The following is a 13,074-nucleotide window of genomic DNA, read 5'->3' on the forward strand; positions in this document are numbered from 1 at the left end:
ATCATCCCCCTCAAGCCCTAATACCACCCAATCTCTCTCTCACACACAAATCTATAGTTCAGTGCATCTGCAAAAAACGAGGAAAACAACAAGGCTTACAAAAAAAAAGGATTTATTTTATTTACGCCCCGGTGACAGTTCATGTGAACATTGACGCTTTTAAAAGCCGTGGAGCTCATCGTTAAAACCTGCAAGCTTTCAGTGGTGCCATCTTGACATATCCGAGGGGGGGGACCATGCACTTCTCTACGTGGATGAATTATGAAAACAAATAACTCTGCTCTTAATCTTTGCAAACAACAGAAACGTTAAACCAACAGGCTGGTACAGAGAACTCAGAGTAACAGTGCTTTCTCTGACTGGAGGGACCTGAAATGGTTAGAAAGCATCCTTAACGCCTCGACAACCTGTCATCCAAAACAATTACCCAGATGGACAAACTGCTTTGGCACACATACAGTAGAAATGGAAACGCTTACAGGAAAACATACAGTAAATGGTCCTCTTGAAGACATGCACATACCTGGAACAAGCTTTTTTTTTTTTTAAATTTTATTTTTACAAACATACTCTTAAACCATGAGACACGGTTTCCGTAGGGAGGTCACTTCCACAGGCACTCATGTTTTTATAAAGCGGTTAATAAAAGCTTGAGGTCTTATGAATAATCTCGAATACTCCTTTAATTTTCAGTGTAATAAAATTATTCATACGTGTTTGATAGCGCTTGGAACTAAATTATCCCACCTAGAAGAACACTGGAAGCTTCTGATTATTGGGCGGTGAGTGAGTGTGTGTGTGTGTTATTGAAATAAACTGCAGCCGTAGCCGTGTTGGGACCGTGTGTGTGTTCGTGTGTGCCTGAAGATGTAAGAGGAAACTACAGTATGCGGCGTCTTCCATTCAACCAGTGCGCAGGATGATGTGGACTCCAGAGTCAGTAAACACGGGGCCGCTCATGTCCCCGACTTTGAGAGCAAAGGAGGCGTCTTCGAAAGGCTTCTGCATCTGACCTAAAACACAGGCACGGACGGTAAACGTTAAACTGATGAAAGGATCGTATGACCGCATTCAGCCTCCGTCTCCGTTAAGCTTCACCCACCCATACACAATGGCTGCAAAACATCAATGCCTACAAGTCGAATAAAATTAGAGCAACACACACTTTTCTTTCATTAAGTGCAGACTCTTGAAACCATAATGTGGCAACAGTTGCTTTATTTATTGTTTTGTACATCCCATACATGTCTATTATATATTTGTGTCAGCTGCTGTCGAATTGTATTATACATTCTGTTAGTACGATACTTATGGCATGATCACTGCCTCTGCACTTTCCTTGCATACTGTAAAACTTAAATAAAAAGATCCTGAGAAAAATAAATTAACCTTCCGTTTCTGCTTGGTTTCCATTGATTTGGGTGGAGACTGCAAACGCTGAGGTTGAATTTACCTCCCTAACTTTCTGGCTTTCCATTTCTAGGCATTACAGAGATTTATTACAAATAATAAATTATCATTCGGGTCAAGAAGACAACCTTTTTCAGAGTATTGTTATTTTTTGTATATTTCTTGTATATATATTTTTCAAAATTTTGTATTTGTGTTTTTTTTGGTAACTTTTTCCCTGTCGAAGTCATCACTGTTTTCTGTATATATATTTTTTTTTGCCAAATTCTGTGCTACTGTGACAAGGAAATTTCCCATACGTGGGATTAATAAACATGTCTTAGATCTTAAGGATGTGCTTTACATTTTTTATGCTTTTTTTGCACGATCCACTACCTCACCATGTATAGTTTTTAAGTTTTTTTTAGCAATTATTTATTTGTAAAGTTTTTTTTTCCACCACCACACTGTATATACAGAATGTCTTTATATTTCTCTATATATTTTTCGAAGTGTTGTTATTTTTTGTATATATTTTTCAAATTAGTACTTGTGTTTTTTTGGTAATTTTCCCTGTTGAAGTCGTTATTATTTTTGTATATATTTTTTGCCAAATTCCCGCACTACTGTGACAAGGTAATTTCCCATACATGGGATTAATAAACATGTCTTATGTCTTATGTCTAAAAATCCCCATGAATCATATTCTGGATGCACACAAGGGCATCACAGGGATTGAGATTGATTTTGCTAGGGGATTTATCTGTTTTACCCGCTGACAGGCTAAGGAAAATACGTTTTTTTTAGGTTATCCCTAATTGCCGGAAATAAAAGTATTGCTATATTGTGGAAAAGTGAAACCCCCCCCCTACTGTTTCAATGTGGCTTAAGGAAGTTGTAAATCATACATGGCCTCTGAAAAAATTATGTTCAATATGAAAAAGAAACCCCATCTTTCTGGCAAATGCTGGAGTGACCTTAAAATGTATCTGGATAACTTCTCACAGTTAACGAGTTGAGTACCACCAACGCTGTGCTTGCGCTGTTTTTCCTACTGCTCCTGAACGCATCTTTCCCTCCCTCCTTTAACCTGACCGAGAAAACCGGCACGGACAGTTCACGTAGCATGTGAAGCCATTTTTGTTGTTCGTCATTAAAAATTGACATTACCGCCACTTTTTAAAACCCAATCCATATAGTGGGAGTGAGTGGGGCACCGAGACGCTCTTGATTTATTTTTTTTTTTAGACCGTAGAGATTTAGAATTATTTAAAGAGAGCTGAAAACCCGAAGGAAAAGACTTGTAAAGACGTAACCATGTGAACTAACTTAACTTGATATGCGCTAGCTAGCAAAGTTAGATTGAAAGTCGACTGTTTACTATAAATTAGATTTATTCGCTGCTAATTTATTTAATTTTACATACATTTGTCTATAAAACACCACGTCTCAACAGCTTATGTTTAGTATTTATGTATACGAACTGCACAGACAGCTGCTAAATCCAATATCTGCGTTTTTACTGTAATTTAAAGATGGACTGATACAAAACGAATGCTCTTATGCTATATGCAGATATTTAATATACTGTATAAATTGTTTTTAATTGTTGGGACAGCATCATAATTACGGGCTTTTATTAAGGCAGTAGTTAGGCCCAAACTTTTATCAGCCAATAAATGCCTCCAAATTTCCCTGGGCTGCAAATAACCCTTGCTGTTCATCAATTAAGCATCCCTTTAAGAAATATAAGAAAAAATAAGCATGCATTCAAAAGAAAATCTTCAAGGGATTCCTCTAGTGTACTGGTTTTCACTTATACTAATTTGCACATGTTCATGTCTCACAGGAAAAGATGAAGACACACATATAGAAGCACATAAACTAAGCGTATAAATACACCGGCTCATATCTCTCCACACACACAATCATCTTTGCCCAGAATACACAGTGGGGTTTCACTAAGGGCTGCTACGACACAGGGAACAAACCTGCTACTAAAACCAGTGTCTTGAGCTGTGGTAAGAGCTGAGAATGAGATGGCTCGGTTGTAGAGGTGTGGCAGCTCGACTAATGCCGCTCTATATTTGATATTTCCGTTACTTGAGGCCACAAATGAGCTCGCTCACGGTAGCAAAGGTGTTAGATTTCAGGGACTACAACTAGAAAGTTAGGGGAAAAAGATATACATGAGTTTTATGAGTAAGTACGTTGCAGCAGTTGCAGCTTTTTCAATTAATGGCTGGTTTAAACCCAAGAAACAAGCTTCATTTGTGCAGAAAGACAGATTGGACTGAGCTACTAAAGCTGATGGACGTGACATTATGCCCCTGCATACCTCTGCCAAACAGTCCCAGGTCTCCACCGTTTTTAGCTGAGCTGCAGTCGCTGAACTGGGAAGCCAGGGACTCGAACTTCTCCTGTCCAGACCTGATCTGTTCTATGTACTCTGCACAGAGAAGAGAGAAGGCATTAAATACGCTGATCAAACACTTGGGTTTCTTACTTCCTCTGTGCTGCTGCCCGAAAACTTACTCTGAATGAGATCCAGGGCCTCGTCTTTAGTTCGTGTAATATTTTGTTCCCGCCAGGAAGACGGACGACGCGACTGATTGTGCTTCACCAGGAGGTGAGAGCAGCGTACCTGAGGGTTTGAAAGCAGACTGATCAGTGTCAGCGTGTCAAAAATACCAAATAGCTCAGAAATTGCTGCATTTTATGTATAAAACTATGTAAGTATGTAAATTATGTGCTGCTATAAAAGAAATCTCATAGTCTAAGTGACTAGTTATAACAAACTGAGGGGACCACTCACAGAAAATTGACAATATTTCAATAATTGATTCATTAATTGATTCATTATTTATTTTTCTGAAATTTGAATATAAAAAAAGGTGTCAGATGATAATAAAATGTAACTTCAGCGTGAGTAGAAAGTGGGTTGTACGCACCACTTTTTGGCAAACAGGCGACAAAACAATCATCATCTTAAAAAGGAACTACTATTTTTTACAACCTGGACCTTATTTCTGGCATAAAATACGATTGTTTACTCACCCATATAACTTTTGTGTAATTCGTATTCCTTCAGGAGATATTTAGATTTCTGTATATCTATATAGTGGAAGTGACTGGGGCACCGAAACGCGGCCTCCAAATAATACATTATCTGCTGCAAAACTCAGTCATTTCACCAATATTTTGTTGTCGTACGCTAGTGCTATTCCCCGTTGAGTCCGGAGTTACCCGTTATTAATTTGCTACTGCTAGTTTTTCGCAACATGGCTGAATATTTTTCCGATTCTGAGGTTGTGGACGAACCACAGCAGTAGCAAATTACAGGTAAACAAGCCGACCGTCACGGGTGTGCGCGGCGCTCAGAGATGACATCATCCAGGTTAAGAAGACATGGTAACTCTGGACTCAACAGGGAATAGCATTAGCGCATCATAACAAATTGGTGAAATGAACGAGTTTCGCCGCAGATAATGCGTTATTTAGAGGCTGCGTCTCGGTGCCCCAGTCACTCCCACTATATGGATATACGCAGATCTGTTCGAAGGACTACAAATTACACCAAAGTTATATGGGTGAGTAAACGATCGTATTTTATGCCAGAAATAAGATCCAGGTTGTAAAAAACAGTCGTTCCCCTTTAACTGAGAAAGGTGGAAAATGTTTTAAAAATGAAAGCAATGAGGTCAGCGGCAGCCTCGTTCTATTGACTTCCATTTGTTTGTGTCAGTTTAAGGTTAAGGCTCCAGCCACACTTGTAGTACGTGGAACAGCTTTATGAGGCTGACACGTCTCAGCTAGTGGGCTCCATCTGAGTCATCGCGGAAGCTCACAGCTCGCTAACCACACCGAAGTCGTCGTTGTGACCCCGATGAAGGACCCCCTGACCTCAAATGTGTTGACTTTCCATATACCACAAGCGTTACTGGTGTCTTAACCTTTACAGTTTGTTATGTTCCTGGCATCACGGGTCGTGTATGAGTAAAATGTGGTAAAGACCTTTAAAAATAACAGTTATTCAGGAGGAAGCTGTTTACCTGTCGAATGGATTTTGCACAACATCGCGAAGAGCTAGTTAAAAATAACGTTACTTGTATGCTTTACTGGAAAGTGGTGTTTCTATTGAATGTGAATGTAATCGGATGAAGTACTAAAAAAACTCCCAGGTCTCCTCACACATAACATCATAAATGTTTATCTGGCATTTAAAGCTTCAAACATAACTGGTATTTATTTTATTACTGTCACCAAGTAATAAAACCTAAAATCATTCATTACTACTCGATGACAGTGTCGCCAGAAGTTGACCATGAAGAAAAGTAAAAAATGTATGTCCATTAAAGACGTTTATGAATGATTGTATTGTTTTTTTTGTTATTTCTTAATATTTTATTCTGCAGCTCTTATAATAAACTTTCACAGCTATGACTGCTGCTGACCACCAGATGTCACTGTTCTTCAGTCCAACGCTCCGAGAGCCTCGACTCTTTCAGTGGCAGCTTTACGAGGATCCATCAATCATTTCAATCGTCGCTTAATCAATTTCAACTTGTTTTTAAGTTATCCGTTGAGGCGATTTGTAATATTCAGAGCAGAGCTGTGTAATAAAACTTTATGGGGTTTATTTAATTAAACACACTAAATCACTATACTATACCATAAATTGCTACACATTATTACACTCAACCTTGTCTGGCTCTCCACGGCCGTCTCCCACCGGACGCTCCCACTGGCTGGCGTTGGTGATGTGGTTGAAGTAGTAAACCTTGCCTGCAGGCGCAACGACACAGAGCCATTAAAGCCGCACTCATTGATTATCTGAACACAACATAACAGTCTAAAAACACAACAGAGACGTACAGCATCACAGATCTGTGCTGACAACAGCGCAATACAGCGGACAGTGTATCAGCCATAATACAAAATGAGTTGCTTCTGCAATCTCCTGCATCGACTCAACTGTTGGTGTCACACAAATCCCAGGCCTGGAAATACCGTTGATGATCGGTGGGCCCTTATCTGCTCACACATCCTACTGACATGCAGCCACGTTTGTTTTCCACTGAGGTCATCCTGGCATACACCTACTCGTGAGGTCTGATAACACGTTGGCTACAAAATGTTCCACTTTTAGAATTTGCATGTTCTCCCCGAGCTAGCGTGGGTTTTCTCCGGGTACTCCGACTTCCTCCGACAATCCAAGGGCATGCTTGTTAGGGTTAACTGGTGATTCGAACTGTAGGTGTGCATGTTAACGATTGTCTGTCTCTCTGTGTTAACCCTGCGATAGACTTGCAACATGTCCAGCGGTGTACCCCAGCTCTCGTCCAATGCCAGCATCCTGCGACCATCCACAGCATAAGCAGTAACAGATAATGAACGAATGAATGAATGTTCCGCTTTCTAACTGTGGCGTTTACTAGAGCCAGAGTAGACGTTTAAAAAAACCACAACAGCTCAAACCGACTAAATAAGTTCATTGCGTGTTTACCTCTATGGCCGAATCCTTTCATTCAACACATCACACACCAGGTCCGTTTTAAAACACTGATCAGTGTCGCTTCAGAACTAAGAAGCATCATTTGAGATAAGCTAAAGGAGACTGAGGAAGCACAGTGTGAGGGTACAAGAATATTGTTCAAGCCTTGTCGCTGGTAACTTTCTACCACTGCTCCATAGAGAGCATTTTTAACAAACTGCATCTCAGCGTGGTATTGCAGCTGCTCAAGATTCAAGATTTCCTTATTGTCAATTTCCCTATACGTTCACGAAAAATCGATAGGGATGCACCGAAAAATTTCGGCCCGAAAATTGCTGCGGTTGTTGCTTGCATCATCACAACATCCTGTTTTGGAGACACGTTTTCGTCCGAAAATGGCCCGAAAGTTCATTTTCGGTTTTCGGCCGAAACATTTCGGACCTTTATCGCCGAAACAACGCGTGCAAGCAACAACCGCAGCAGCTTTCGGCCTAAAATGGGACGAAAGTGCATTTTCGATTGGCGCATCCCTAAAAATAAAAAAAATAAAACGTTTCTCTCTCTCTCACGTAAGAATAAAAACATCTGACAAAATGTGAAGGAATATAGCAAGATGAAAACAGATACAAAATAAACATTGTGGAGATAGAAAAATATAGTAAATAAATATAAATCAGCATATGTAACAAAAACAAATTGGTTGTTTCAACTCAGACTAGACACTGTGAATCTCTTTGATGCAATATGTGAATATTTTTTGTACATAACATATTTGTTGGCCGCAATTCTATTCTATTGTTTTTTTTGTATCTTTTGCATCTTGCACCGTTGTTTCCTGCCGATGTAACACCCTAATTTCCCCACGAGGATGAATAAAGTCTTATCTTATCTTATCTTACAACAGTGCAATGTACGGTTGCAGCTTGGGTTTACCCAGTAAGGTGCAAAAGTGCAGTGAGGTGCTCAACAGCGGACGGGAAGGAGCCTCAGCGCGTTATGTCCACTGCACAAATAACAATCGTGACTCAACTCCCCGCGCTGGAGGAGGAGGAGGAGGAGGAGGATCTACACCACCAGGTGCCTCAGGAAAGCGACCAGCATCTGCAAGGACCCTACGCATCCGTGCCATCGCCTGCTTGAACTGCTGCTGCGTAATAAAACCCCTTCCGCACCCACACAACCAGACTGAACAACGGGTTTTTTTCCTCAGAGTTCTGGCTGCTCTAAATCAGCCCAAGAAAACTCTCTGCCTGGCACACAACCAAGTCCACGGTTGGCATCGTAAACATGCTGCTGCTGTGAATGACCTATAGGGACTGGATGACTTTTTGCACAATATTTCATAGCCCACGGTCATGTTTATATCACACAACATTCAAACCCACTCCATTTAGATTATATATTGTCTTTTAACCACAGTTTTCACTGTTTATACTGAACATCTTGCAGAGCTGCATCATTGCACTGTGCAACCTGTGTCCTGCAAACAAAAATAAATAATATTATAGTCTATTCTGTTCTATTTCCGGCCTCCTGACATAAATACGTCAAATAAAAGCCCTGCTGAGGCTCACCCAGTCTGCAGGTGAGGCACTGGGCGGGGGTGACGTCATGCGGGGCCCTGCAGCAGCAGCAGCACCCAGGTTGAATGGACCAGTAATGGCGCGATCATGAAGCAACACAACAAATAACAGCCACTTCTAAGAATCACACACCCACAGCACCGCGATACACACCACTAGTCTGAGGCTGTCTCTATCAGATCTGAAGCTCTGCCCGGTTTCAGCACTAAGCCACGATGCTCTGATGCTGCTAGCTACTGAGCTAAGTTTACTACATACTGCCATTCAAGCTCGCTGCCCAGCATTCGTGTCTCAACGTGGCTCACGTTTCATTACCTGAACTGCGGCTCATCCTCTTCTCCCATCCGGACGGCAGGTTTTCCTCGTCTGCCATTATTATTTATGTTTCCTGTGCAGCGTTTTCAAATTTAATTCCAATGTAGCTGCCGTATATCAGACTGAGCTGCAGCCAGGCGGATCGCGACAGTTCGCAAAGCGTTTACGGTACAAGTTGTTTTCGCACTCCGCCCCGCCTTCGGTGGAGTTCTCTAGCCCTGCTATAGGCCGGCGAGGGCTGCCAATCATCGTCGGGCCCATTTGATTGGTTGGAGCGCGCAGACGCAACTCAATCTCGTTTACGGCAAACGGCGACAGAGTGCGTTCCAGAAAATACTAGCGAGAGGGAAATATTTGTCATACTGCAGTAACATTTAAGGTACGAATGGCGGGCTTAATCACACAGTTTCTTTAAAAAGTAACACAATTAAGAAAATATTCGAGGCGTAATACAGATTTACGTGTGTAATGTTTTAACATGACGCTCATTTGCACAACAGCAGTTATGGTGTTGTGAGCTGTAGCTAACGTTAGCTAAACAAAACAACCTAGCTGTTTAAAATAGACTTTAAAAGCTCTTTCTTGACACACAGTGTATGTTACAACAACATTACACCCCTAAATATATATATATATTCATACGGACATGGCAGGTCTATGTGGAGGACTGGTTTTAATCGACTCAACAGGCGCACATGTTGAGCTAACTTTGTCTCATCTCCTTGTGTTTACAGGAACTGAAGATGATCGAGGTGGTTTGCAACGATCGTCTGGGCAAGAAAGTCCGGGTCAAGTGCAAGTATCCTTCACTGAACCTGTAGAGATGATGCTGAATGTTACGTCCCGCCTCACGTGTAGTCCACAACCAAGATTGAAACTGTGAAATAACAGTTATTTGCACATTAGTCTTTCTCAACAAGCTTCTGCACTGGATTAAAAGCTGCTTGGAACAATTCATTCATTCAACATGGATAGAAAACAATGATCAGGAGGGTTCAGTGTTCTCCAATCTTAATCTCCCATAATCCAAAGACATGCTTGCTAGGTTCATTGGTGATTTTAAACTTGTAGGTGTATATGTGAGTGTCTATGTGAGACCCTCTGCACAATACGCTTTAGATACTGGGTGATTGTTAAACTGATTTTGTTCTGTTAATTAGGTTGCTTTCTCGGGTTAAATGCAACTACTTTGCAGCTGACACAGTGCTGTTAACTAATCAAGAGTGCGTCCTCTACTCACGTTATCCATTTCAAAGTAAAAGTGCAATTTTTTTATTTATTCATTATCTATAACTGCTCATTTTAAAGAGCCGTGGCAGAGCTGGTGTCTGTTCCTGCTGCCGTTGGACCATGGGCTAATTTAGAATCACCAGTAAACCTAACAAGCATGTCTTTAGATTGTGGAAGGAAGCCAAAGCGCCTGAAGAAAACCTGCTTAGGCTGCACCACCGCTGTGTTCTTGTGATAAAGAAATCAATTTAAGAAGAACTGGAGGCTAAACCGTTCTCCGTAGAGCAGGTCTGTGTTGACTGATGAAGGCGTAGAGCGTGTGTGTGTGTGCGCGTACGTCCGAATGTTTTCCACTCTTCCGCACCGCTCCTTCCTTAACAACCGCGTTTCAGCTCAGAGGATACCATCGGAGATCTGAAGAAGCTCATCGCTGCCCAGACGGGAACGCGGCACGACAAGATTGTATTAAAGAAATGGTAAGTTGCCGTGTTTGGCCGAAACAAATGTCCGTGTTTGTGTCTGCAGCCTAAATGTTCTCCCTCTGACTCCACAGGTATACCATATTCAAGGACCACGTATCTCTGGGGGACTGTATCCTTTCTACCTGTGGCGCTCTGTCAGTTGCTCAGTGTGAATGTTTACATCTTCACTGAGGTCTAATGATATTTAATGCTTCAAAAATTCATACAGGGACAGTTCAACACAAAATCAAGTGTAGGTGTTCATCCTCTGGCCTGTAGTGCCGGTATTATTTATTCGTTTGGTTGTGAATTGCAAAAATTAACCGTCAAACTGTGTCACTGAGCAGAAAGAATCACACATCTACCCATGACAAGAGGCTCATTATTGTGATAGGACGCAAACATCCTTCTGTAATGTTAGCCATCAGGAGTAGACTCTGTTGGACATTGATGGGAGACCTTGAAACCTATTTTACTTTACCTCTGTAGTTTATTTAAACCAGAGTATACGGATGGTTGCTGCTGTGACCTGGAGCTGTTTGCAATAAGGGACTCTCGTCGTGCATAGATGACTGCTTTTGAACGCTCGGTGATATAGCTGACAGCTGTAGATAGGAAGACATGCTCCCATTAAGATCAGTGGATTATCTCGAGGATGAAAGTCACGATTTCTGCTAATTTTTAATTTCAACTATATATTTTTTTTGCCGCCATGATCATCACAAGCCACTTACGTATAAACATCTGGCTCCACTACATCTGTAAGAAGGCGGAAAGCTTTTCAACTGATGTCCAAAACTCGGCAACGTGTGTCAAAATGATCTAGATCACGGGTGTCAAACATACGGCCCACGGGCCAAAAAAGCGGCCCGCCAGAGGGTCTAATCTGGCCCGCGAGATGAATTTTGTGAAGTGCAAAAATTACACTGAAGACATTAAGTGTAATTTTTCCAATAAAAGAAACCGCTACATAACACAACACTGAGGCCTAGGACTACACAGAAGTTGCACTTCTCTTTTTTTAAGAAACGTCCAGTTGTTCTTTACATGTTTTGTAATAGTGCGGTTCATTAAATATAAACACTTTCATAATGTACTTCTTTGCACTTAAACAAAGGGAAACATTTGCCGTTATTTATAGGTTAATACTATTGTGTAACTGGTCCGGCCCCCTTGAGATCAAATTGAGGCTGTGTGTGGCCCCTGAAGTAAAATTAGTTTGACACCCCTGATCTAGACGGACTAAATGCGCTATAGGCCAGAGGAGTAATGTTTACATTTGATTTTATGTTAAACTATCACTTTAAGTACGAGAAACGAATGACTCGTGTACAAAATTGGATGTAGATACGCAATGATGCCGACTGCCAACAATAACTGATTCATTCTGCCTGTACAGTCTTTGTAAATATGTTGTAGCTGGCATAAGAATCAGCATTCATGCATCTTTCCATGATTCAGAAATAACATTACCAGCTGAAATTGCGGTTTAAGAACAGCCAGAGTGATTTAATTTTATTAAACATAAACACATAAATTATACTATGTATCTCACATGAATTGGCTTTTCCCGAAAAACTGAAGATTACATGAGAGTTATTGTCTACAATCTACCCTCTTCCAAAATATTACATACTATATCTATTTCTAAATTTACTTAATACGTATTATTATAGGATAACCAGAATGGTTTCGCTCCAATGGCAGGAATACGTGTTCCCTTAACTGCAACGTCTTCAGATGAAATCCACGATGGGATGAACCTGGAGCTGTACTACCAGTAGACGAGAGGAGAACCACGAGTCGATGATGTACAGACAAACCTCTTCGTTACCACAAACCCATACACGCACACACGCACACACGCACACACTTAGAGATGGAATCAGTCGCAGAAAACCGCCGCGATCGGAGAGGAAGTGTCAATCGAGTAGAAATCGCTCTGACTTTGCATAGATCTGAGTTAATGTTTGCCCACAAACTTTGATGTGAAAGACTTGATGTTGTTCTATGATTATTTTTCTTTTGATATTTTGGAAGTAAAGCTGATATTTACCTACCCACAAGACTGCGTGCTGGTTATTGCGTTCCCTACTTTGAGCTTTTTCACTTTTGTGTCTGTAATTAAACTGAGGCTTCCTTCAGTTAGGATAAATGATTATGCAAAATAGTTCATAAAGGATGCGGCATGTGAAGATCATCACACCATCAGCAGTGGCAAGGACTTTAGCTTTGGAGTACGCTACCAGTGTGCAAAGTTCAGTTCAGTTTTATTTATACAGCGTCAGTAGCAAGACAAATTGTGTCAAGACGCTGTACAAAATCCGGTCTGAAACCTACAGAGCAAACATGAAGGCTTCGTCTGCCGTGAAATAACTGTAATTTGCACATTAGTCTGTAGACAATGCCTTTGTCTACAGCAAAAAATAAAATACATATGGGCGAAGTGTGTGCACAGCTGTGTGGTAGGATGTGACGACTGCCCTCAAAGCCATATGCAAAGAGAACAAGGTTTATTTTTGTGCGGCGCTGCCCGTGGTTTTAATGTTCGGTCAAATACGAAACGCTTAAAATTATAATAATAATTAAATGTTTACCCGAC

General features: G+C 41.1%; 2 protein-coding genes across 2 annotated transcripts; one reads left to right on the forward strand and one right to left on the reverse strand.

Moving 5' to 3' along the window:
- On the reverse strand, positions 1-8,947 carry pin1 (peptidylprolyl cis/trans isomerase, NIMA-interacting 1). The gene is made up of 5 exons (XM_084557461.1): positions 8,782-8,947; positions 6,092-6,174; positions 3,925-4,033; positions 3,728-3,838; positions 1-1,013 (listed from the first exon to the last, which is right to left on the reverse strand). The coding sequence occupies exons 1-5, from the start codon at positions 8,837-8,839 to the stop codon at positions 904-906; spliced, it is 471 nt and encodes a 156-aa protein (XP_084413587.1). The 5' UTR covers positions 8,840-8,947; the 3' UTR covers positions 1-903.
- Positions 8,948-9,065: 118 nt separating this feature from the next.
- ubl5 (ubiquitin like 5) lies at positions 9,066-12,538 on the forward strand. The gene is made up of 5 exons (XM_084574286.1): positions 9,066-9,160; positions 9,516-9,580; positions 10,404-10,487; positions 10,565-10,602; positions 12,213-12,538. The coding sequence occupies exons 2-5, from the start codon at positions 9,525-9,527 to the stop codon at positions 12,254-12,256; spliced, it is 222 nt and encodes a 73-aa protein (XP_084430412.1). The 5' UTR covers positions 9,066-9,160; positions 9,516-9,524; the 3' UTR covers positions 12,257-12,538.
- The last annotated feature ends 536 nt before the right edge of the window (positions 12,539-13,074 follow it).

The sequence above is a fragment of the Chelon labrosus genome (assembly GCF_963514085.1).
Source record: "Chelon labrosus genome assembly, chromosome: 2".
Lineage (NCBI taxonomy): Eukaryota > Metazoa > Chordata > Actinopteri > Mugiliformes > Mugilidae > Chelon > Chelon labrosus.

Coding starts and splice junctions, on each gene's coding strand:
- pin1 (XM_084557461.1), bottom strand. CDS start 8,839: ATGGCAGACGAGGAAAACCTGCCGTCCGGATGGGAGAAGAGGATGAGC. Junction 4,034..6,091: donor GCCGTGGAGAGCCAGACAAG/GTTGAGTGTAAT, acceptor TCAAACCCTCAG/GTACGCTGCTCTCACCTCCT. Junction 3,839..3,924: donor GGCCCTGGATCTCATTCAGA/GTAAGTTTTCGG, acceptor TTCTCTGTGCAG/AGTACATAGAACAGATCAGG.
- ubl5 (XM_084574286.1), top strand. CDS start 9,525: ATGATCGAGGTGGTTTGCAACGATCGTCTGGGCAAGAAAGTCCGGGTC. Junction 9,581..10,403: donor AAAGTCCGGGTCAAGTGCAA/GTATCCTTCACT, acceptor ACCGCGTTTCAG/CTCAGAGGATACCATCGGAG. Junction 10,603..12,212: donor CCACGTATCTCTGGGGGACT/GTATCCTTTCTA, acceptor CAACGTCTTCAG/ATGAAATCCACGATGGGATG.